Genomic DNA, 25782 nt, shown 5'->3' on the forward strand with positions numbered 1-25782 from the left:
CTTTCTCTTCCCCTCTCTTGTCTTCCCCTCCTCTCTCCATTTCTCTCTGTCCTATCCAACAACGATGACATCAATAACAACAATAATATAACTACAACAATAAAACGAGCAACAAAAGGAAATAAATAAATATTTCAAGAAAAACAACAAACAAACAAAAACACTTTACCACTTGACCCAAGTTGAATCCTGGCCCAAACCAAATTAAAGGAAGCTTTGATGCTGTGAACATTCTCTCTGGAGTGCCTGACCCAGGACTTGGTGCTACATTGTATTCATTGGCTGTGCTATATGTTATAATTACTTGGTTACTGTTTTTGCTTTCTGTCTTTTCAAATGAATTCGTGGTAAAACAATATTTTTCTTTTTTAATTTGAGGATACCCCTTCAGTAGCAAAGCCCAGCGGTTTGTGCTTTGTGTGTGGGAAGGCAGGGAGCCTCCAGGCAGCCCTCACCCATCAAGGGCACTGCACAGTGGGTGTAGGGGTCGGGAGCTGTGTGGCTGGTTTGGACCCTGATGGTCCTTCCCAGGCTCCCTCCACCCGTGAAATGTGGGGAGAGAAAGAGTGCATGAAGGGGTGTGGCGCTGCTGCTGACTGCTGACTGAGAGATGGATCTTCTGTCCCCAGAGACTGATGGAGAGGCAGAGACGAAAGGCGGACATCGAGAAGGGGCTCCAGTTCATTCAGTAAGTTTGCAGTGGGGCAGTGCACACATGGCGTGTCCTCAGAGGTGATCCCCGAAGCATGCATGCTCTGTCCAGCTCTCCCTCTCAGGCCCCATGTGTATTCAAGAGTAAAGAGGTGGTGCTACAGGGCTGGGGTCAGGGGGTGGATCTAGCCAGGAGTCAGTCTTGTCCAGAAGATGGTTTTGCCCTCCCCCTCCATAGATGTTCAAAGCCTCTGCTACTTTCCTGCTTGTTGTGCACGTCTTAGGATAAATCAGCAGTACCCACTCACTGAGCCTGCCTTTCCTATCCATCATCCTTTTAATCTTCACTACAGCTCAATAAAGCAGGTAGTCTTATCTCCATTTTGCCAAAGGGTAAACTGAGGCTTAGAGAGGTTAAGAGACTTGTGTAAGGTTGCACAACTAATAACGACATGATTCTAGCTCAGGTCTCAAAAATGCAGTTTAATCCATGTGTGCCACCTAGAACTCATATGTCATATTTGTTGTTTTTAATTTATTTCTTTGCAAATATTTTTTTTTTTTTACTGTTTCCCATCCTCTTTCCTCCCTGCCCTCCTTCTCTCCTTCCCTCCTCCCCTCCCTTTCCTTCCTAACCAGAGTAGTACTCAGCTCTGGCATAAGGTGGTGTTGGAGATTGAACCTGAGACCTCGGAGCCTCAAGCATGCAAGTCTTTTGCATAATTATTATGCTATTTCTCCTGTCCTTTTTTCTTTTAAATAGATGATCAGATGCACATTTATCATGACACAAAAGAAATAAGTTTTGGGTGGTGCAGGAGGTGGTGCAGTGGCTAGAGCACTGAACTTCCCTTTTTTTTTAAGATTTTATTATTTATTAATGAGAAAGATAGGAGAGAGAGAGAGAGTGAGAGAGAAAGAACCAGACATCATTCTGGTACATGTGCTGCCAGGGATTGAACTCAGGACCTCATGCTTGAGAATCTAGTGCCTTAGCCACTGCGCCACCTCCCGGACCACTGCACTGAACATATATATATATATATATATATATATATATATATATATATATATATATATATATATGTAATTTATTAATGAGAAAGGAGGAGAGAGAGAAAGAACCAGATATCACTCTGGTACATGTGCTGCCAGGGATTGAACTCAGGATCTCATGCTGGAAAGTCCAGTGCTTTATCTACTGCGCCACCTCCTGGACCATAGCACTCAACTTCTAAGCATTAGGTTCCAGGTTCTATTTATTCCTTGAAATAACTTGTACCAGAGTGATGCTGTGCTTCTTTTTCTCTACCCTGCAGTATTAATGAGTAAATAAATCTTTAAAAAAACAAGCTTTGGGATCCTTCATCACTTACACAGGTTTTTCTAAAGCTCAGAAAGGCTTCCTAATTTGTTTTGTTTATTTATTTATTCCCTTTTGTTGTCTTTGTTATTTTAATGTTATAGTTATTATTGCCCTGCTCAATTCTGGCTTATGGTGGTGCAGGGGATTGAGCCTGGGACTTTGGAGCCTAAGGCATGAGTTATCTCTGGGGCTCAGTGACTGCACTATGAATCCACTGCTCCCGGAGGCCATTTTTTCCAATTTTCTTGCCCATGTTGTTATTGTTATTGTTGCCATTGCTGTTGTTGTTGTTGGATAGGACAGAGAGAAATGGAGAGAGGAGGGGAAGACAGAGAGGGGGAGAGATAGACACCTGCAGACCTGTTTCACCTCTGTGAAGCGATGCTTCTGCCGGTGGGGAGCCAGGGGCTCAAACTGGGATCCTTAAGCCAATCCTTGTGCTTTGAACCATGTGCACTTAACTCACTGCACTACCATCCAGCCTCCTCTTTTGCTTTTTTTTTAATTTTAGGAGGACACATGGATTTAGTTTTTTATGTCTTTATTTTTTTGTCTTGTCTTTTTTTTTTTTTCTTTTTGCCAAAAGTCAAAATTACACTTAATGGAGAAACAAATTATTCCTTTTTGAAACAGGAACAAGACAAGAGTACATTATCAGTACTATTTTTTTTTTTTTTTTTATACTGAGGCTTGTTTTCGTCTGGCTTGCTGACCTCCGAGGGGAGGAAGGGCTTGGCCAGTTCTCCCACTCGATCTTCCTTCCTTTATTTATTTATTTATTATTTTTTATTGGGGAATTAATGTTTTACATTCAACAGTAAATACAATAGTTTGTACATGCATAACATTCCCCAGATTCCCATTTAACAATACAACCCTCACTATGTCATTCATCATCTTTCATCATCTTTCATGGACTTGTCTTATTTTTTTATATTCTTTTTCTTAAATAAGACTGCCCACAGAACAAGAACCTGCATCTCCATACTCTTGTATGATCCTCTTTTCTTTTTTTCTTTCACTTATAAAACTGATCTATAAAACAGAACACGCTAGACTGGGCAGATAGTAAAGCAGTTTACACAACAGACCTTCATGCCTGAGTTTCTAATGTCCCAGGTTCAATCCCAGCAGAAACCAGAGCAGATCAGTTCTCTAGTTAATTAAAAAAAAAAAAAAAAAAATATATATATATATATATATATATATACATATATATATATATCTGCCTTTTCTCTTGTCACACAAACTGAGTCCTCTCTCTCAGTCTCTGTCTTACTCTCTTTTTAAGATTTTATTTATTTATCCATGAGAAAGATAGGAGGAGAGAGAGAATGAACCAGACACTCTGGTACATGTGCTGCTGGGGATTGAACTCAGGTCCTCATGCTTGAGAGTCCAATGCTTTATCCACTGAGCCACCTTCCAGACCACTCACTCTCTGTCTTTCTTTCACACCACGATGAGCTGACTTTTAGGACAGGGTGTGACCTATTAAAGACATTACTGATGGTGGAAAGGGAGAGGCTGGAGGTGTGAAACCAGTCAGGAAGCAGATGGTGGGGGCCTGGGTCAGGGAAGCATGGAGGTGGGAGGAGGGGGTCAGACACCTATAGTAGTGTAGGAAAGGAGGTGTGGTCCTGACCTCTGATGGTGCAGGGACAAGTGAGAGGGTGGGATGACACCATCAAGCACCCCTCACATACAGGGGACCTCAGTATCTCCTCTCACTCATTCTCACCAGCTCAATCTAGTCTTTCTTGTCCAAATGGTGGTGGTACCTTAGGACAATGTCAAGAACCCTGTGCTGTGCTGACCTGCTGTGTGACCTTGGGCAAGCCACTGCTTTCCTCTGAGTGTCTGATTTCTCCTTTGTAACTTGAGGGACCAAGAGATAAATCCTAGTTTCTCTTGCACCTTTGCCATTAGGCTGGTGGTCATGCCTCAGCTCTCCTGGGCACACATTCTTTCACCCTGAGCTGTTGGTTCTTTGGCCTCTAGGAGAAACAACAACAACACCTACTCTGCTGAGTCTGGTGTGAGAGGCTGACAGGCTCTAACTGTACGTGGATACGTGGCACCATCTGGGGCCATGTGTTTTGTGAGAGGGAGCAGGAGAAGGGCAGAGACTTCCAGACTAAGTAAACATGGGTCAACTTTTTGGTAGTGCCTGTGGGCCAAGGTTTGTGTTGGCAAGCCCAAAGACAAACACCAGGCCTTCTTCCAGCCCTTTCACTGGAAAAGGAAGGCTGGCAGGTGTTGACTCAGGGAGGAATAAAACACTTCCCTTTAACCCCAATCCATAAGGTGACAGGGAAGGTCTGAGTTGGAGGAATCCACTCCTGGCATGATCTCTGACTTCTGGGGCCTCCAGGAAACTGGGACCCCAGGGCTCACCTAGACCTTGTGTCCCTCTCCTTCTCCTGTTAGGTCGACACTTCCCCTAAAGCAAGAAGAATATGAGGTGAGTGTCAGCTGCCAGGCTTGGGGGAGGCAAAAGGCCGGGGAGTCATGGAGAAGGGACTGTGGGGCTGCATGGAGAACATTCCCTGAGCTGCCTCTGTGCCCTGTCCCCTGGCAGGCCTTTCTGCTCAAGCTGGTACAGAATCTGTTTGCTGAGGGCAATGACCTGTTTCGTGAGAAGGACTACAAGCAGGCTCTGGTGCAGTACATGGAGGGACTGAATGTGGCTGACTACGCCGCCTCCGACCAGGTGGCCCTGCCTCAGGAGCTGCTGTGCAAACTGCATGTCAACAGGGCAGCCTGCTACTTTTCCATGGTGAGCTGAACCCTGTTTTCTCCTCCACCCCCTCCCCCAGATGCCCAGCAGACCCAGAAGTGAAATCGTGAAGGCAGCTCAGTATCTAGAACAGTATGGCCAGCCATCCCTTATCCAGGATAGTGTGCTCTGGATTACAAAGGTGTGACTGGACCCTCCGAGGAGCCCACACATACTGCCTCCATCTGATGAATGAATGAGTCAGTGAGCCAGCAGGATGGAGAAGAGGGGAGGCTGGAGAATTAAGAAGGGGAGAGAGAGACCAGAAGTATAGAGAGAATGAAGGGAGGAGGGTGTGTGTGGGTGGGTGGGGGGGGAAGAGCCAGGAGGGAGAAGCAGGGGAGGGAGGTCTGATGTTTGCAGAAAAGTGTGTGTGTGTGTGTGTGTGTGTGTGTTTACACTTGCAAGCTGAGCACTGAGATTCTTACTTAACTCACCTTGAATAAGGGTTGAGCACTACTATTATTCTGAAGATTTGCAGGGGCAGAGGTAGATAGCACATAAGGTAGTATTGCCTTTGTTCATTTCAGTCCCTTTGTTAGCAGCCTCTATGGCTGGACACACAACTGCCCTTGGCCTGAACTTGAACACCAGAGCTGCTGGCTGGAGCTCTCTTTGCCCATCCTGAGTTGGTCCTCAAGCATCCTCCCTTTCTGCGGGGAAGGAAGGCAATCTGGGGTGAGAAGAAAGCCTGGGGAGGGAGGGTGATGGGTGCTGACTTGATGTGCCTGTTACTCTTGACAGGGTCTGTATGAGAAGGCACTGGAGGACAGCGAGAAGGCCCTAGGCCTAGATGGCGAGAACATCCGGGCACTATTCCGCAAGGCACGTGCCCTCACTGAGCTGGGACGCCACAAGGAGGCCTATGAGTGCAGCAGTCGCTGTTCCCTCACCCTGCCCCATGTGAGTGAAGTGCTAAGTCCAAGGGAAGACCGGGCTCCCCGGCCAGGCTTCAAGCCATCTCTTGACCCACCAGATCTTCTCAAGTCTGTTTCGTTCTCTGTGACATGGAGTTGCAGGTGCTGATATTAATCCTGAGCACTGGTGGTGTGCCAATCATAGCCAAAAATGCAAGTGTAGTTAACTTATGGAATCCTCACAGCAGCCCTGAGAGGTAGATGCTATCTCCTCCAGTTTATAGACAAGGAGACTGAGGCACGGACAGGAAGGAAATTACCCAAGGTCACAGTTAGGAGGTGAAGAGCTAGGAGGCAGAGCTGACATTTCGAGGAAGTCTGATCCTAGATTCTCACTTTTTTAAAAATCCTATTGCCACCAGGGTTATTGTTGGAGCTCAGTGCCAATACTATGTATCCACTGCTCCTGGTGGCCATTTTTCCCCTTTTTTCTTTTCTTTTCTATTATACTTGATAGGGCAGAGAGAAATTGAGAGGGGAGGGAAATAGAGGAGAGAGAAAGATAGATACCTGCAGACTTGCTTCCCCACTTATGAAGCTTTCCCCCTGCAGGGAGTGGGGGCTCAAACCCAGGTCCTTGTGCATAGTAATATGTGCGCTTAACCAGGTGATCTGTGGACCAACCCTAGATTCAGACTCTTAAGCTGGATCGTCTAAAAGCATCAATGTGTGCTGAGGTTCTCATGTTTACTCTGCCACTAGGTAGTGAAGAGAATAGGAAATGAGAATAAGCTTTGCTTGCCCCAGCCCACCATGGCTGGCACCTACCCTTCTCCCCCATGTATTCATTCACTTAATAAGCACTTAGACTGTCCAGTTCTTTTTTAAATTCAAGATGTCTCTCTCTCTCTCTCTTTTTAAAATTATCTTTATTTATTTACTAAATAGAGACAGCCAGAAATCGAGGGAGGAGGGAGAGATAGCGAGGGAGAGAGACAAATATTCCTGCAGCACTGCTTTACTACTTGCAAAGCTTTCCTCCTGCAGGTGGGGGCAGGGGCTTGAACCCAGGTCCTTGTGCATTATGACATGTGCACTCAGCCAGGTATACCACCACCGGATCCCTAGTATCCAGTTCTGTGCCATCAGGAACCCACAGTCCATTGGGAGATAAAGGGATATAGCACTGGGTTCTAAGCCTGTTCCACCACTGACCCATGGCATGACCCCTCTCTCTACATGAACTCTGTGTCTGTAAAACACATTTCCTAGTCCCTGAAATAAGTGTGAAAGGATTCAGAGAAGGGTAAATGTTGCCCAAGAAGGGTGGAGAGGGTTCAGGAGTGGCTGGAATCCTGGAGGACTCTCTGGAGGAGATGTGGCTGGAAGAGGCAGGAAGGATTTGGGCAAAAGAGAAAGGAGGCTATATGCACAGTGGTCAACAAGAAACAAAGTCCTACAAGGCAGTTGGCACAAGGACCAGACACAGTGAGTGTTTAGGAAACATTCACAGTGATGCTTTTTGTCTATTATTTTTTTAAAGCATTTATTTTATTTTATTTTTATATTTATTTTCCCTTTGTTGTCCTTGTTGTTTTTCGTTGTTGTTGTATATATTATTGTTGTTGTTATTGATATCGTCATTGTTGGATAAGACAGAGAGAAATGTGGAGAGGAGGGGAAGACAGAGAGGGGGAGAGAAAGATAGACACCTGCAGACCTGCTTCACTGCCTGTGAAGCGACTCTCCTACAGGTCGGGAGCTGGGGGCTGGAACTGGGATCCTTACTCTACTGTCCTTGCGCTTTGCACCACGTGCGTTTAACCCATTGAGCGGGCTCGACTCCCTTGTCTATTATTTTTATTTCCCTAATTCAGTTTAGTTCATAGTTGAGGGCATCTCTTATTGACACTTGTCCCCAACTGAAAGAGCATTTTCCAGCTTTTACAGCAGGCCCACATCCAGATCTCATGACTCTCCACTAGTGGAAAGCCGACAGCTTTACTTCTCTGTGAGGAAGGGAAGTGGGGACCAGGGGGGATTAGTCTCTCTTCTATAGCAAAGGACCCAAGTGAGGACCCTGCTGGTGAGGTGGAGAACTGCTTTGTTTCCAAGTTTGTATGGCCACATACTGCCTGAACCTTATTCCTTTTCCTTTTATTTTTTTTTTAAGATTTTATTTATTTATTTAATTAAAGGGATAGGGAGAGAGAGAGAAAGAGAACCAGAATATCACTCTGGTACATGTGCTTCTGGGGACTGAACTCAGAACCTCATGCTTGAGAGCCCAACACTTGAATCATTGCGCCACCTCCTGGACCACCTGAGCTTATTCCTGAGCCCTGTTCTTTACTGGTCATCAGGACCAGAGATGGCTCAGCCCTAGGGCTTATCAGCAGGGCGGGACTGGGGTGGGCAAGTCCACAGATGCCACAGCATCCCCAGTGCTCACACCATTTACACTGTTACCTTGTTTGCTGATTGGGCTCTTCCACTGGACTGGGCCTCTGTGAGGCTGTCTTGTAACTGGTGTCTCTGGCCAGATTTCACTTTTGGACACATCACAGACTTGGACCAGGTGAGTTTTTGCTCCTTGAGGCTTTTTTTTTTTTCCTGCCTCCAAGATTATTGCTTGGGCTTGGTGCCTGCAATACAAATCCACTGCTTCTGAAAGCCATCTTTTTTTTCTTTTCTTTGTTGTTGTTAGGACAGAGAGAAATTGGGATAGGAGGGGAGGACAGAAGGGGAGAGAAAGACACTTGTAAACCTGCTTCACCACTTGTGAAGCAACCCCCCACCGTCTTGTAAGTGGGGAGCCGGGGTCTCTAACCAGGATCCTTGCACTTCACACTATGTGCGCTTAACCTGCTGCACTACAGCCTGGCCCCTCAAGGCATTTATTTATTTATTTATTTATGCCTCCAGGGTTATCACTGGGGCTCAGTGCCGGCAGTAAAAATCCACTGCTCCTTGGTGCCCATTTTTTTCCCATATTTTTTTTAAAAATTTTATTTATTTATTTATTTATTCCCTTTTGTTGCCCATGTTGTTTTATTGTTGTAGCATTTTTTCCATTTTATTGGATAGAACAGAGAGAAATTGAGAGAGGAAGGAAATATAGGGATAAAGATAGATACCTACAGACATGCTTCACGGTTTGAGAAGCTTCCCCCCTGCAGGTGAGGACTGGGGGTTGGAACCCAGATCTTTACTCGGATGCTTGTGTTTAGTAGTAAGTACATTTAACTGGGTATACCACCGCCCACCCCCCCCACCCCCAGAGATCTTTTGTTTGTTTTTAGTTTCTTTTTTTTTTTATTTCTTTTTTTTTTTCTTGTTTTACCAGAGCACTGCTCAGCTCTGGCTTATGGTGGTGTGGGGGACTGAACCTGGGACTTGAGAGCCTCAGGCATGAAAGTTGCTTTGCATAACCATTATGCTATACCCCCATCCTAAAAATTATTTCTTTACCCCCCTAGAGGTCTTTATAACAATCTTCTGCATAATCCATGGGTCCTCATTTGCAGAGTTTTTTGTTTCTTTTTTGTCAACAAGGTTATTATGGGGGATCAGTGCAGGCACTATAAATTCATAGCTCCGAGTAGCCATTTTTTTCTCTTTCTATTATATTTGATAGGACAGAGAGAAATTGAGAGGGATGGGGAGATAGCAAAGGGAATAAATAAATTAATAAATTAAAACTTTTTTAAAAAGATATTTTATTTTAATGAGAGAGATATAAAAATAGATAGATTGACAGATAGAGATACAGAGAGAAAGACTAGAGCACTACTCAGCTCTGGCTTATGGTGGTCTGGGTATTGAACCTGGGACCTCAGAGCTTCAGGCATGAAAGTCTTTTTGCATAGCCGTTATGCTGTCTCCCCAACCATAAGTTGTTTTTTTTTCTTCCCACCAGGGTTATCACCGAGACTTGGTGCCTACATAATGAATCTACTGCTCCCAGAGGCCTTTTGTTTTGTTTTGCTTCCTTTACTACTAGAACAGAGAGAAATTGAGAGGGCAGGGGGAGATATAGAGCTTCTAATTCAGTTTAATTCGCAGGTGAGAGCATTTCTCAACTTTGCAGTTGGGGATTGAAGGCTTAACCCCATGTCCTTGTGCACAGTAATGAGTGTGCTCAACCAGATATGCCACTGTTGGCCCCTGCAAAGAATTCTAAGACATTCCTGAAGATTAACTTATAAAATAGTAGTTTTAAAAATTTTTTAAAATATTTATTTATTTATTTATTTATTCTCTTTTGTTGCCCTTGTTGTTTTATTGTTGTAGTTATTATTGTTGTTGTTCTTGATGTTGTCGTTGTTGTGTAGGACAGAGAGAAATGGAGAGAGGAGGGGAAGACAGAGAGGGGGAGAGAAAGATAGACCCCTGCAGACCTGCTTCACCGCTTGTGAAGCGACTCCCCTGCACGTGGGGAGCCCGGGGGCTTGAACCGGATCCTTACTCCAGTCCTTGCGCTTTGTGCAACATGAGCTTAACCCACTGCGCTACCACCCGACTCCCATAAAATAGTAGGTTTTTAAAAAAATTATTTATTTACTTATTCCCTTTTGTTGCCCTTGTTGTTTTATTGTTGTAGTTATTATTGTTGTTGTCGTTGTTGGATAGGACAGAGAGAAATGGAGAGAGGAGGGGAAGACAGAGAGGAGGAGAGAAAGATAGACACCTGCAGACCTGCTTCACCGCCTGTGAAGCGACTCCCCTGCAGGTGGGGAGCCGGGGTTCAAACCAGGATCCTTATGCCGGTCCTTGTGCTTTGCTCCACCTGCGCTTAACCCGCTGCGCTACAGCCCGACTCCCAAAATAGTAGTTTTAATATGATCCTACTTATATATAAAGAAAGATAAAAATCCCCACAAAGCAAAACTGTGCTCCAGGTTCAAGTCCCTGACCCCCACCTGTAAGGGGGAAGCTTTACAAGTGGTGAAGCCAGACTGCATGTGTCTCTCTCTCTTTTTGTCTTCCCCTCTCAAATTTTCTCTCAGTCCTACTAAAATGAAAGGACCAAAAAGAGCAAAACTAAGCGTCCTTTACAGGTCCATATGCACTTATGTAAATTCCTTGGAAAGCTGTAAGGAGACATAGCAGACCCAGCAGGTGTGTTCTGTCTGGGGAAGAGCTGTGGGTGAGGGTGATCTCTAAGTACTTGCTGACATTCCAGCCTTCTAGTGACATTCTTATTGCTGCTGATTTTAGAAATAGATTATTAAAATAATTCCTTACCCATGTGACAACTGTCTTGTAATAAAACATTTAAAAAAAAGAAACCCTCAGCCACATGTGCCAAGAAAAAAAATCATTTTCCTCCCTAAAAAAAATAAAGGAAAATCCAGAAGCAGCAGTTCTTGGTCGCAGTCCCTCAAGCACACTGTGTGACACAGTGCACATTCCAAGGCCACTCTTCTTTGTCTGTGACATGGGCTAACGGCAGCCCCGCTGGCAGGACTGCATACTCAACGCTTTGTCTTGCCTTCCCAGGATGAAAGTGTAACTCAGCTTGGTCAGGAGCTGGCTCAGAAGCTTGGGCTTCGAGTTCGGAAGGCATATAAGAGACCCCAGGTAGGTGGACATTAGGTTTTCTGAGTGCTGGGGTGGGTGGGTTGGATGGGGCTGCTAGTAAGGTCTGAAGGCAAGACCAAGGTGCCTGTGGGAAAAGTGGGTCATGTCAGGACAGAGCACAGTGGCAGCTGGTGATTCTGTTGGTAAAGGCCCTGAAACAACTTCCAGAACCTCTTGGAAAAAGGAATGAACAGCCAAGCCTTGCAGCTTACCTTAGACACCAGCTATTACAACCTTCTCCCTCCTCTGTGCTCGTGGCCTAAATGCTCAGAGTTGGCACTGGTGTCCTTCAGTCTTATGTTCTTTCTTTCTTTCTCTCTCTCTTTTTTTTCTATTTATTTGTTTGTTTATTTATTTATTTTTAACCAGAGCGCTGCTCAACTCTGGCTGATGGTGTGGGGATTGAACCTGGGACTTTGGAGCCTCAAGTCTCTTTGCCATAACTATTATGCTGTCTACCCCCCCCCACCTCATGTTCTCAAACAAGTCCAGTGTGGCACTTACATGAAATGTTGGTGTCTGTTTGGTGTAGTCAGACCCATATATATTTGCTTGTCACTTTCCATGTACCAGGATGCTGCACATAAGACAGAGTTTGAGTGAAGAGTCTGCTGAGACCCTAGGCTGGTTGGTTGTCTATCTTGGTTTCTGCCTCTAGAACATGGAACTAATTATCCTATCTGGCAGGTTTGTGGGACTATCTAAATGAAAGAACATTTGATACAGCACTTGGCACATAGTAGCCACATGATCACAAGTGGTTATAGGAAGAAGCACACACACCTGACCTAGCAAGACAGGGCAGGTTACTCTGGAAGAAGAGTCTTGGAGGGCACCACCGACCCCAGCTGCCTGCTGCACTGGCTGTTGGAGCCCATAGCATCTTCTTCCCATAATCTTCATCTCTTCCCCTCTTTCTGGCAGGAATTGGAAACCTTTTCTCTGCTCAGTAATGGCACTACAACAGGTGTGGCTGATCAGGTAGGATGGAGTGAGGACCCTAAACCTCCCTTCCCGCCCTCAGTACTAAACTCTGTGTTGATCCATTGTGAGAGCTCTGGATTCACTTGGGGGTAGAAATGACCTGAAGCAATGGGTGAAGGGACCTCAGACTCAAGAGTAGGCTTTCAGCTGACCTTGTTCCCACTGCTGGGAGCAGAGATCTACACTGGGAGGAGGGGGTGTCTGACAACTTACTCCTGGGTTCATGAGAACGTAGCATTTTCATCTCCCTAGAGGTGGGTGCTTCCTGCAACCACGGGGTAGATTCTTTTATTCTGGGCTCTCTGGTCCTGAGGTTCCTAGCATCTTGGGGGCAGAAGGGGAGGAGTACAAAGGTATGACATTACATGTTTGGGGGCCAGGAGAGCTGAAGGCCTGCTTGAACTTGTGGATATTCTCTACCAGATAGAAAAACAGTGGGTGTGGGACAGGCAGGAGATAGCTCACCTGGTAGAGTGCACACTTAATCTTGTTTGAGAACCTAGGTTCAAGTCCCCAGCACCATGTGAGAGCACTATCATGGCTGATACTGTGGTATCTCTCTGTCTCTGCTCATCTCTTGATCTCTCTATCTCAGATTAGATAGAGACTAAAAGAGACTCTCCCCAAAGCAGAAGAATCATGCAGGTGGGGAGTTGGGCAGTAGCTCAGCGGGTTAAGTGCATGTGGTACAAAGCGCAAAGACCAGCGTAAGGATCCCGGTTCAAGCCCCCGGCTCCCCACCTTCAGGGGAGTTGCTTCACAAGCGGTGAAGCAGGTCTGCAGGTGTCTATCTTTCTCTCCCCCTCTCTGTCTTCCCCTCCTCTCTCCATTTCTCTTTGTCCTAGCTAACAATGATGACATCAGTAACAACAATAATAACTACAACAAGAAACAAGGGCAACAAAAGGGAAAATGAATAAAATATTTAAAAATAAAGAATCACGCAGGTGGCAAGCTTAGGCATGCTATTACAAAAGAAAGGAGGTCTCTCTGTTTCTATCCTAAATGAAAATAAATAAAATATTCTGGGGGCTGGGGGTGGTGTACCTGGTTGAATACACATATCACAGTGTGCAAGGACCCTGGTTCAAGCTCTTGGTCCCCAACTGGAGTGGGGAAGCTTCATAAACATTGAAGCAGTGTTGCAGGTATCTTTCCCCATCCCTCTCAATTTCTCTTTTTACCCAAAATAAATAAAAACATTAAAAAAAGAAGAAGAAAATATTCTAAGAAAGAGAGAGAGAAAAGAATAGGGGGCGGGGTGGCTCACTTAATTGAATATACACATTACAGTGCACAAAGTCCCAGGTTTAAGTCCCCCATCCCCACCTACAGGGGAAACTTCATGACAGTTGAAGTAGTCACTCTCTGTTGCCCCCTTCCATCTCAGTTTTTCTCTGCCAAATGAATGCCAGTGAATGAATGAATGAATGAATGAATGACTAAAAATTATATATAGTAGGAAGAAGAAGACCACCCCCAGGCCTTGTCCTGAGGATGATAGCACCCCACCACCACCACATAAGACCCCCACACACACACCACTCACTGCACAGGAACTGCTCATGTGGACTTTTAAGAGTTTTCCTGATCCCTCCTGGTACACAGAGGGAGACTGAGGCACAGCAGTAGCAGCCTCCCTCCCTCCAGAGTGTTATAGTACTTCCATTAGTTCATTCAAAAATTCCTGGGGGCGGCCTGGGAGCTGGTGCAATGGATAATAAACCACTGGACTCTGGAGTAGGAGTTTGATCTCTACAATTGCATGTCCCAGAATGGTGCCCTACTTACCTTTGTCTCATTTTATCAGAGCACTGCTCGGCTCTGGATTATGGGGTCATGGGGGTTGAACCAGGGATGAAAAGTCTTTTGGTGTCTCAGGCATGAAAGTCTTTTACATAGTCATTATTCTGTTTCCCCACCCATAAAAAAATAAATCTTTGGGAGTTGGGCTGTAGCTCAGTGGGTTAAGTGCACATGGTGCAAAGTGCAAGGACTGGCATAAGGGTCCCGGTTCGAGCCCCCGGTTCCCCACCTGCAGGGGAGTCGCTTCACAGGCGGTGAAGCAGGTCTGCAGGTGTCTATCTTTCTGTCCCCCCTCTGTCTTCCCCTCCTCTCTTCATTTCTCTCTGTCCTATCCAACAATGAAAACATCAATAACAACAACAATAATAACTACAACAATAAAAAGGGCAACAAAAAGGAATAAATATTTTAAATAAAAATAAAAATAAATTTTTAGGAAAAATAATTTCTAGGGAACTCCTTTTTGGTCCTGGAGTGGCCACTGGGCTGATGCTGAGTTAAATGTGTTCTTGCACATGGGGATGTCCTAAACTTTGAGAGAAACAGATATGACAGCATTCCCCGTGACTGATAACCAGAAATTTTAGGGCTGGTACATACTGGGAACCCAACTAAAATTAAGTGAGGGAACAGAAGATACTTGTTCCAATGGAGCACACACCTTGCTGTGCATGAACCCCTGAGATCACACCCCAGAACCAAATGGGAGTACCAGGGACAGTAGTGCTTGAGGTAGGGGTGGGTCTCCATGGATGGTGATATGGCATCTCCTCTATCATTTGCTTCTGCTCTAAAAATAAAAAAAAAGGAAAATTGACCCAGGAGGCCAATCAGGGGTGGTGACATACATGTGTATGACTCTCAGCTCATTCCTTGGCATCACATTAAAAAACAAAAAACAAAACAAACCAAAAAACAATTGAGTGAGGGTGTCAGGCGGTAGCAAAGCAGGTTAAGCGCAGATGGCACAAAGCACAAGGACAGGCATAAGGATCCGGGTTTGAGCCCCCGGCTCCCCACCTGCAGGGGAGTTGCTTCACAGGCAGTGAAGCAGGTCTGCAGGTTTCTATCTTTCTCTCTCCCTCTCTGTCTTTCCCATCTGTCACCATTTCTCTCTGTCCTATCCAACACAACGACATTAATAGCAACAACAATAAAGCAAGGGCAACAAAAGGGAATAAATAAAATATTAAAAAAAAAACAGTTGAGTGAATGCCTTAGTCTGCTTAGGCTGCTGTTATAAAATGCCAAAAATCAGGGAATCGGGTGGTAGTGCAGTGAGTTAAGCGCACATGGCACAGAGTGCAAAGACCGGGTAAGCATCCTGGTTCGAATCCCCGGCTCCCCATCTGCAGGGGAGTCTCTTCTCTCCCCCTCTCTGTCTTCCTCTCCTCTCTCTGTCCTGTCCAACAACAATGACAATAATAACTACAACAATAAAACAACAAGGGCAACAAAAGGGAATAAATAAATATTTAAAACATAAAATAATATGCCAAAATCCATGCAGCTTTTAAAAACACAAGAATAGGGGAGCTTCCAATGGAGGGTATGGGACACAGGAAGGACTCTGGTGGTAGGAATTGTATGGAATTGTACCTCTGTTATTTTACAATCTTGTTAATCATTATTAAATCACTAATAAAAAGTTAAAAACAAAACCAAACCAGAAACTCACTTATCACAGTCCTGAAGCCTGGGGAATACAAGATCACAGAGCTGGTCCATTCAGTATCAGTGAGTACTTACTTCCTGGTTTCTGGACAGCCTCAGAGGCCTGGCTTCACAGGACGGAAGAAACAGGAGAATTGTCCCCAGTCTCTTTCATTAGGTCACTAACCCACCTGTGAGGAATACACTTGGTGACCTAATCGGTTCCCAAAGGTCACACTTCCTACTACCATCAATTTTGGCCTTAACATGTGAGTCGAGAGTGGGAAGAAAACACGCAGAACATACCAGTCAACTGCTGGACTGTGGTGGAAGTTATAAAGGCCATGTGTGAAGAGCTTCTGGCACATTAGAACTGAGAAGCCTGATTAGAAGGGGCTTCAGTGACCTTTATGCTGACAAGTGAAGGTTAAGAACCTACAGGTTCCATGAGAGGCTAGTGCACCATTTTGCATATGTGGTGCTCAGGACTGAACCTAGTGTCTCAGCATACTGGTAAAACTGCATTCCAGACAGAAAGGAAAAGCCATACAAAAGTCCTGTTCCCTGTTTCCACTTAGATCAGGAGGAACCGGTGTGGGAGGTAGTGATGCCAAGTCACCTTGTTCCTTGGCATTAGCTAGAAAACAGAACAAATGGGAGTCAGGTGGTAGTGCAGCAGGTTAAGGACAGGTGGTGCAAAGGGCAAGGGTTTGAGCCCCCGGCTCCCCACCTGCAGGGGAGTCGCTTCATAGGCGGTGAAGCAGGTCTGCAGATGTCTGTCTCTCCCCCTCTCTGTTTTCCCCTCCTCTCTCCATTTCTGTCTGTCCTATCCAACAACAACAACATCAATAACAACAATAACTACAGCAATAAAACAAAAGGGGATAAATAAATAAAATACATTTAAAAAAAACAGAACAAATTTAGATTTTGTTTTGTTTTGTTTATTGCTGGGGCTCAGTGCCTGCACTATAAATCCACTGCTCCTGGTCGCCATTTTTTTCATTTTATTGGGTAGGACAGAGAGAAATTGAGAGAGATGGGGAAGAAAGAGAGGGAGAGAAAAGATAGGATGCTTCACTGCTTATGAAGCATCCCCCCTGCAGGTGAGGAGCCGGGGACTGGAAATCAGATCCTTGTGCTTCCTACTATGTGTACTAAACTGGGTACACCACTGCCCAGCCCGTCAAACTTAGATATTTTTTTAAATCATTCTTTTAATATGTATTTATTCCTTTTTGTTGCCCTTGTTGTAGTTATTATTGTTGTTGATATTGATGTCGTTGTTGAAAAGGACAGAGAGAAATGGAGAGAGGAGGGGAAGACAGAGAGGGGGAGAGAAAGATAGACACCTGCAGACCTGCTTCACCGCCTGTGAAGCTACTCCCCTGCAGGTGGGGAGCCGGGGGCTCGAACCAGGATCCTTAAGCCGGTCCTTGTGCTTCACGCCACCTGCGCTTAACCTGCTGTGCTACCGCCTGACTCCCAAACTTAGATATTTTTTAAAAAGGTTTCTCTTTTGATATGCTAATTATTTTAAAAAATCTATTTGTTATTGGATTGAGACAGAGAAATTGAGATGGGAGGAAGAGATAGAGGCAGAAGGAGAGAGAGAGAGAAAGAGAGAGAGAAAATACAGAGAGATACCTGCAGCCCTGCTTCACCACTTGTGAAGCTTTCCCCCTGTAGGTGGGGACCAGGGGCTTGAACTCTGGTCCTTACGCACTGTAATGTGTATGTTTAACCAGGTGCACCACCACCTGGCCCTCATTTTTTTTTTTAAACTGGAACCTTGTGCATGTATGATTTCACTGCTTCAGGCTACTTTTTTATTTCATTCAGACAGAGACACGAGATATAGCACTGTTATCTCTGTTGACATAGCACCTCACATGTGGGTCATGCACATGACAGTGCAAGTACCCTACCTGGTGAGCTAACTCTCCAGCCCCAAACTTAGATTTTTTTTATTCAGAGTATTAAACTGAGAGCTCAAGCTTGGAACTTGAACCCAAAGATGGTCTTGGTGCTACACAACTGTGTAACTGATGAGAGGTTATGAAGTAGTAGCTAAAGAGTTACATCTTAGCAAGAGTTAGATAGTATCAGTCATGACTCAGTGCTGTCTCTGCTTGAGGCAACCAACAAGTCACTTAATTTTTTTGTTTCTAGCTACTCTGTCAATCCCTTCTGCTGGGAACTGAGGTCTCAGGAACTGTTACTTGTGTCTCTGATGGTTAATGATCACGTCCTAGGTCACTGTGCCCCTGCTCCCTCACTGAGTCAGGAGATTTGGGGTGCAGCTTCTGCCCAGAACCAGACTCACTATCTTCTGGCTTTTTTAAAAAAAATATTTATTTATTTATTCCCTTTTGTTGTCCTTGTTGTTTTATTGTTGTGGTTATTATTGATGTCGTTGTTGTTGGATAGGACAGAGAGAAATGGAGAGAGGAGGGGAAGACAGAGAGGAGGAGAGAAAGATAGACACCTGCAGACCTGCTTCACCGCCTGTGAAGCGACTCCCCTGTAGGTGGGGAGCCGGGTGCTCGAACCGGGATCCTTATACTGGTCCTTGCACTTTGTGCCACGTGCACTTAACCCGCTGCGCTACCGCCCAACTCTCTTTTTAAAATTTTTATTTGTAAAAAGGAAACACTGAAAACAACAAGGGCAACAAAAGGGAAAATAAATAAATAAATAAATAAATATTTTAAAAAGAGGGGTACAACTCCACACAATTCCCACTACCAGAACTCCATATCTCATTCCCTCCCCGATAGCTTTCCTGTTCTTTATCCCTCTGGGAATATGGGCCCAAGGTCATTGTGGGATGCAGAAGGTGGCAGGTCTGACTTCTGTAATTGCTTCCCCACTGAACATGGGCGTTGACAGGTCGATCCATACTCTCAGCCTGCCTCTCTCTTTCCCTAGTGGGGCGGGGTTCTGTGGAAGCGGGGCTCCAGGACACACTGGTAGGGTTGTCTGCCCAGGGAAGTCTGGTTGGCATCATGTTAGCGTCTGGAACTTGGTGGCTGAAAAAAAGAGTTACATATAGAGACAAACTTTTTTTTTTGCCCCCAGGGTTATCTCTGGGTCTTGGTTCCTGTACTACAAATCCACTGCTCCTGGTGGCCCGTCTTATTGGATAGGACAGAGAGAAATTGAGAGAAGAGGGGAAGACAGAGAAGGGGATAGAGATAACTGCAGACCTGCTTTACCACTTGTGAAGTGACCCCCCCTGTAGGTAGGGAGCCGGGGCTAGAACTGGGGTCCTTGAACAGGTCCTTGTGCTCCCTTCATACTATGTGCTTAACCTAGTGTACCACTGCCCAAGCCCCTGCCTTCTGACTTTGACTCACACAAATGTCCAAGAAAGGTGGTGGTTTCAGGCTTTTTCTGACAGTTTATGCTTTCTTCAATGCTGAAGAGAACTTGAGTCTTGGGGTCTGGCACACCAGGTTAAGCACATAGTATGAAGCTCAAGAACCCATGCAAAGATCCCAGTTCAAGCCCCTAACTCCCCACCTGCAGGGGGTCACTTCACAAGTGGTGAAGCAGGTTTGCAGGTGTCTATCTTTCTCTCCCTATCTTTCTCTCCCCTCTCATTTTCTCTCTGTCCTATCCAATAAAACAGGAAGAAGAAAAAAAGGCTGCTAGGAGCAGTGGATTCATAGTACCAAGAACTAGCAGTAACCCTGGAGGCAAGGAAAAAAAAAGCTGAGTCTTCGTAAAGTGTTGGGAAAGCATCATGGGGGATAACATTGATTCTACTCATTTAGAAAAAAAAAACATTTATTTATTCTGAGAGAATGCTTGAGCATCACTCTGGCACATTTGCTGTTGGGGATCAAACTGGAGATCTCTTTCTCAGGACTCCAGTGCTTTATTTGCAGCTTTTGAAACTTCCTCTTTGCATGATACTCTTATGTTTTGACTAGGAGGTGAACTCGGACCCTGCTCATGGTGTAAAATATGTGCTCTACTGGTGATCCTTCCCCCCTTATTATTATTTTTTAAATTTCATTTACTCTTTATTTTTAAAGTTTTTTATATTTATTTATTTTCCCTTTTGTTGACCTTGTTTTTTATTGTTGTTGTAGTTATTTTTATTGTCATTGTTAGATAGGACAGAGAGAAATGGAGACAGGAGGGGACAACAGAGAGGGGGAGAAAAAGACACTTGCAGACCTGCTTCACCACCTGTGAAGCGACTCCCCTGCAGGTGGGGAGTCGGAGCTCGAACTGGGATGCTAAAGCCGGTCCTTGCTCTTTGAGCCACGTGCACTTAACCCACTGTGCTACTGCTCGACTCCCTGTCTTGTTTATTTTTTGTTTCTCCCCCTTTTAAAATATACAGATTTATTTCTTTGTTCTGTGAAAGGCCAGAGCACCATTTGTGCATACGTAGTGCTCAAGACTGGACCTTATGCCTCACCATGCAAGAGGCCAGCATTCTATCTGCTGAGGCATTGCCCCAGCCACTACAGTTTTTTTTAAGGTTTATTTATTATTATTATTATTATTTTTTTTACTAGAGTACTTCTCAGCTCAGGTTTATGAAGGTGTGGAGGATTGAACCTGGGACTTTTAAAGGTTTATTGAGGGAGCAGGGCTGTAGCACAACGGGTTAAGCACACGTGGCACCAAGTGCAAGGGCTGGCGTAAGGATCCCGGGCTGGCGTAAGGATTCTAGTTCAAGCCCTCAGCTCCCTACCTGCAGGTGGTCGCTTTGCAAGAGGTGAAGCGGTCTGCAGGTATTTAGCTTTTTCTCTCCCTCTCTGTCTTCCTCTCCCCCTCCTCTCTCGATTTCTCTCTGTCCTAACCAACAACAGCTACGACAACAATAACAATAACAAGCGCAACAACAAGGGGAACAAAAAATGGGGACTATGGCCTCCAAAAGCAATGGATTCGTAGTGCAGGCACTGAGCCCCCAAAATGTTTATTGATTTTTTTATGTATTTTTTTTTTGTATTTGTCTGTTTTTATTAAAGAGAGAGAAAGAGACCAGAGATGGCATATATTGGTACCTCTGTGGTCTCAGGCATGCAATCTTTTTTTTTAGTTTTTTAATTTATTTTATTTATTTATTCCCTTTTGTTGCCCTTCTTGTTGTTATTATTGTTGTTATAGCAGTCATTGTTGGATAGGACAGAGAGAAATGGAGAGAGGTGGGGAAGACAGAGAGGGGGAGAAAAAGATAGACACCTGCAGACCTGCTTCACTGTCTGTGAAGCGACTCCCCTGCAGGTGGGGAGCTGGGGGCTCAAACCAGGATCCTTACGCCATTTCTTGCTCTTCGTGGCACATGTGCTTAACCCACTGTGCTGCCGCCTGACCCCCAAGTCTTTTTTTAAAAAATTATTTATTTATTTATTGATAAGAAAGGTAGGAGGAGAGAGAGAAATAACCAGACATCAGTCTGGTATACATGCTGCTGGGGATTGAACTCAGGGCCTTATGCTTAACAGCCCAATGCTTTATCCATTGTACCACCTCCTGGACCACCCAGGCATGCAGGTCTTGTGGTCTATTGCTGAGCCAGCTCCCTTGCTCAGCATGACTCTTTCTTATGAAAGAGAGAGAGAGAGAGAGCTAGAGGGAGAGAGTGTGCAAGAGCAAAGCACTGCTCTACCATCCAGCAAACTGCATTCACTCACTATGTCCCTGGTACTGTCAGGTGGTACCGTTCTACCCCTGAGCCTGGGGGCACCACAGGATGATCACAACTGTATCCTTTTCCTGGGTGGGTTGCATGGATGAGGTGAGAACAGGCCAAGCAGGGAGCAATATGTTGCCCACAGCAGGGCTGGTGCTTACTACTTTATTGTTCTGCTCTAGCTCGCAAGTCCCTTCCTGAGGACCTGAATGGGGGATCCTGCCTCTAGGTCTACAAGGCCAGTGAGACAGTGTATAGAACATTATAACTATGGTGAATGCACTAGAGCAAGCAGAGCTGCTGGGTGGGCATGGCTGATGCTCAAAAGATATTTGTTGAGTGACTGAATGATGACAGCCAGAGGGAAGTATGTGTGAAAACCCAGCTCTGCCAAGACCAAGCTCTGAGTGCCCACTGAGCCTGCAGGGTTGTTGGAGCTCCCTTTATACACATAGAGGTCATGTCTGGTCACAGGGCTGGGCGGAATAGTCACCACAGTGGAGAGAACCAGGTCAGGTCCTGCTTCTGTGCTTCAGTGGGATGGGGCGTGGAGCATGGGGTAGTGAATGGGAACCCCCAGTTTACCCAAGCCAACGTCAAGGACCTGGCTTAAAAGAGTTGGGTGGTAGCGCAGCGGGTTAAGCGCAGGTGGCGCAAAGCACAAGGACCGGCTTAAGGATCCTGGTTCAAGCCCCTACTCCCCACCTGCAGGAGAGTCGTTTCACAAGCAGTGAAGCTAGTCTGCAGGTGTTTATCTTTCTCTTCCCTTTCTGTCTTCCCCTCCTCTCCATTTTCCTCTGTCCTATCTAATAACAATGACATCAATAATTACTACAACAATAAAACAATAAGGGCAACAAAAGGGAATAAGTAAATAAATATTAAAAAAAAAAAAAGAAGGGTGAAAACTGGTGAAGCTAATCTTTGAAAACAAAACAAAACAGAAAAGAACCTGGGTTAAGTCACTGGGCACCACTTAGGGGCACTATGCATGGCAATGAGATCTACCTGGGCTCATTCAGCCTGGGGTTCAGATCGGAGGGGAGACACTGTTGATTCAAGGGGTGGCACTTTTGTCTTCAGGCATGCTGTATGGAGGAATGTTTGGTTACTCCCTCAGCACCTTCCCTGGCCCCCCAGAATAAGAGAGGGGGGTGGGTATAATGCTCAAAAGTGAAGCACCCTGGCCACCTCAGGTGCTCTTCCCAGTGAGGGCAGATGTGATGAATGTGACCTGCCGCCTCCTGGCCTGTGTGTGTCCAGCCCCCTGGCAGGGGGGTGGCTGCTGTTGCTGGCTTTCCCTGCTGCTCAGTGCTGCTCATCGGAATGGGCGCAAAGACCTTGAGTATTAGCACTCACCCTTCCCAGTCCACAGCTGCCTGACCCACTCTGTCTTTCCTCCCCACAGGGAACTTCCAATGGATTGGGGTCCATAGATGACATCGAAACAGGTAGTGATCCTGAGACAAGGGGACATGGTAGGGATGGGGCCCAGGGAGAGACCAGCCTCAAGCCCACAAGACTCCTGGGAGGTCAGGAATATCAAGCCCTCCAATCAGGGGCTCTGCAGGCTCCCTGCTCTGGCGAAGCCCTGAGATAAGAAAGTGAATGGTGGCTTGAGGACAACTAGTGGGGTCCCCTACAGGGAAGGGAGAGAGAGGATCTCTCCAGCCTGAAAGTGGGGCAGCGCCCAGCCCTTTGCCCTCTTCTCTCGGTCTGTCCTCACCCATAGAAGCCAGGTCTTCCAGAGTCCCCCACCCCCATATCCTCACTAACTCACAGGAAGGCTTGCATCTTAAAGTATCTCTTGGGGAACTTTGTTTATCCCATAGGTAGGTAGGATGTACAGGCTCTGAGCCAGGCCTGTGGGGCAGTCTTGAAGGGCATTCTTCCTCCCCGTGGGGCCCACCTTCACTAACACTGTGAAAGCAGACATGGGCAGGCAGGCATAGCTACTGGCAGGAGCAAGAGACAGAAAAGTGCTGGATAAGGACCGAGGGCCCCGGGAACCTGGCCCCCATCCCACTAAGCAGGACCCTCGCAATGACTGAATCCACTCCCCCACAGACTGCTACTTGGACCTACGTGGCTCCCCAGCTCCCTTCCTCTCCACTCCTACCATGCCACTGTTCCCTCATGTGCTGGACCTATTGGCCCCCCTGGACAGCAGCAGCAGACCCCTCCCAGGCACTGATAGCCTGGATGACTTCTCTGATGCAGATGTCTTCGGTCCAGAGCTGGACACCCTCCTAGACTCACTGGTAAGCTATGCTGCTGCCTACCCTCCATCCCCTCAAAGTTATCTGTGTGGCCCTATAGGAGTAGCTGGAAGCCCCATTCCCATGTCAGTCAGGGAAACTGAGGCCTTGGGCGAGAAAGGGAGCAGCTAGGGATAGAAGCTACAGAATGTGCAACCAGAAGGAACTATAAAGATCCCTGGGGGGCTGGGTGGTAGCGCTGCAGGTTAAGTGCAAATGGCATGAAGCACAAGAACCGGCATAAGGATACCGGTTCGAGCCTCCAGCTCCCCACCTGCAGGGGGGTTGCTTGGCAAGCAGTGAAGCAGGTCTGCAGGTGTCTATTCTTCTCTCTTTTTCCCCATCCTCTCTCAATTTCTTTTTTTTTTTAAATAATTTATTTCTTTATTGGGGAATTAATGCTTTACATTCAACAATAAATACAATAGTTTGTACATGCATAACATTCCCCAGATTCCCATTTAACAGTACAACCTCCACTATTTCATTCATCATTTTTCATGGACCTGTATTCTCCCCACCCACCCACCCACCCCAGAGTCTTTTACTTTGGTGTAATACTCCAATTTCATTTCAGGTTCGACTTGTGTTTTTTTTTTTCTAATCTTGTTTTTCAACTTTGGCCTGAGAGTGAGATCATCCCATATTCATCCTTCTGTTTCCGACTTATTTCACTCAACATGATTTTTTCAAGGTCCATCCAAGATCGGCTGAAAACGGTGAAGTCACCATTTTTTACAGCTGAGTAGTATTCCATTGTGTATATAGACCACAACTTGCTCAGCCACTCATCTGTTGTTGGACACCTGGGTTGCTTCCAGGTTTTGGCTATCACAAATTGTGCTGCCAAGAACATATGTGTACACAGATCTTTTTGGATGGATGTGTTGGGTTCCTTAGGATATATCCCCAGGAGGGGAATTGCAGGGTCATAGGGTAGGTCCATGTCTAGCCTTCTGAGAGTTCTCCAGACAATTCTCCACAGAGGTTGGACCAATTGACATTCCCACCAGCAGTGCAGGAGGGTTCCTTTGACCCCACACCCTTTCCAGCATTTGCTGCTGTTACCTTTTCTGATGTATGACATTCTCACAGGAGTGAAGTGATATTTCATTGTTGTCTTGATTTGCATTTCTCTGACAATCAGAGACTTGGAGCATTTTTTCATGTGTTTCTCGGCCTTTTGGATCTCTTCTGTGGTGAATATTCTGTCCAAGTCCTCCCCCCATTTTTGGATGGGGTTATTTGTTGTCTTGTTGTTGAGTCTGGCAAGCTCTTTATATATGTTGGTTATTAAACTCTTATCTGATGTATGGCATGTAAAGATCTTCTCCCATTCTGTGAGGGGTCTCTTGGTTTGGGTAGTGGCTTCTTTTGCTGTGAAGAAGCTTTTTAATTTGATGTAGTCCCATAGGTTTATACTTGCCTTAGTCTTCTTGTAATTGGATTCGTTTCATTGAAAATGTCTTTAAAATTTATGCGGAAAAGAGTTCTGCCAATATTTTCCTCTAAGTATCTGATAGTTTCTGGTCTAACATCCAAGTCCTTGATCCACTTGGAATTTACTTTTGTATTTGGTGAATTACAGTGATTCAGTTTCATTCTTCTGCATGTTTCAACCCATTGTTTCCAACACCATTTGTTGAAGAGACTCTGCTCCCATGTGCCAGCAGGGTGTGGCAGAGATAATCCAGTGGTTATGCAAAGAGACTTTCACAGCCCCTCAGCTATGCCACCGAGGTATAGGTCTTCTCCTGAGTTTCCTGGTTAGATCTCTGTCCCCTGGTGTCCCTCCCTGTTGCTGCTCCAGATTCTGAGGGCAGTAGTAATGGAGACTCAGAGTCGCACTTAGTGAGTCTCTGGGGAGTCCTTTCCTCCCTTCAGCTGTCCCCTTGTTGTGGAGCAGACTGGAGGTGGTGTCTCCACTGATAAACTGCTGAACTGTTAGCAGCCACTTAATCTCTCCTTAGGCCCCTCTCTCCTCTCTGTCACCAGCCACGCGTGTTTGTACTCACGGGTGATTTACTGGGTTCCTGTGGTCATTCTAGTCCTGTCTTGTTTCGGTCCGGGTGGTCTCCTTTGGTATTCCTAGTTGGTCCGGGAGAGGAGAGGAGAGGAGAGAAAGCGATCTGCTGCTCGTAGCTCCACCTCCGGAAGTCGAATCCCTCTCTCAATTTCTGTCCTAT

General features: G+C 45.8%; 1 protein-coding gene across 4 annotated transcripts in view; it reads left to right on the plus strand.

Moving 5' to 3' along the window:
* Positions 1-25782, plus strand: part of ZC3H7B (zinc finger CCCH-type containing 7B) — an 85488-nt gene that overhangs the window by 36713 nt on the left and 22993 nt on the right. For 3 of the 4 annotated variants that reach the window (XM_060189032.1, XM_060189030.1, XM_060189031.1), the window contains exons 2-9: positions 630-688; positions 4448-4481; positions 4599-4796; positions 5541-5699; positions 11156-11236; positions 12161-12217; positions 22747-22789; positions 23406-23599. In XM_060189032.1, coding sequence (XP_060045015.1) covers positions 636-688; positions 4448-4481; positions 4599-4796; positions 5541-5699; positions 11156-11236; positions 12161-12217; positions 22747-22789; positions 23406-23599 — 819 coding nt within the window. In that variant the 5' untranslated portion in view covers positions 630-635. The remainder of the gene's footprint in view (positions 1-629; positions 689-4447; positions 4482-4598; positions 4797-5540; positions 5700-11155; positions 11237-12160; positions 12218-22746; positions 22790-23405; positions 23600-25782) is intronic. The other variant, XM_060189033.1, reaches the window with a different exon arrangement.

Source organism: Erinaceus europaeus, chromosome 4, assembly GCF_950295315.1.
Source record: "Erinaceus europaeus chromosome 4, mEriEur2.1, whole genome shotgun sequence".
In the NCBI taxonomy this organism is placed as follows: domain Eukaryota; kingdom Metazoa; phylum Chordata; class Mammalia; order Eulipotyphla; family Erinaceidae; genus Erinaceus; species Erinaceus europaeus.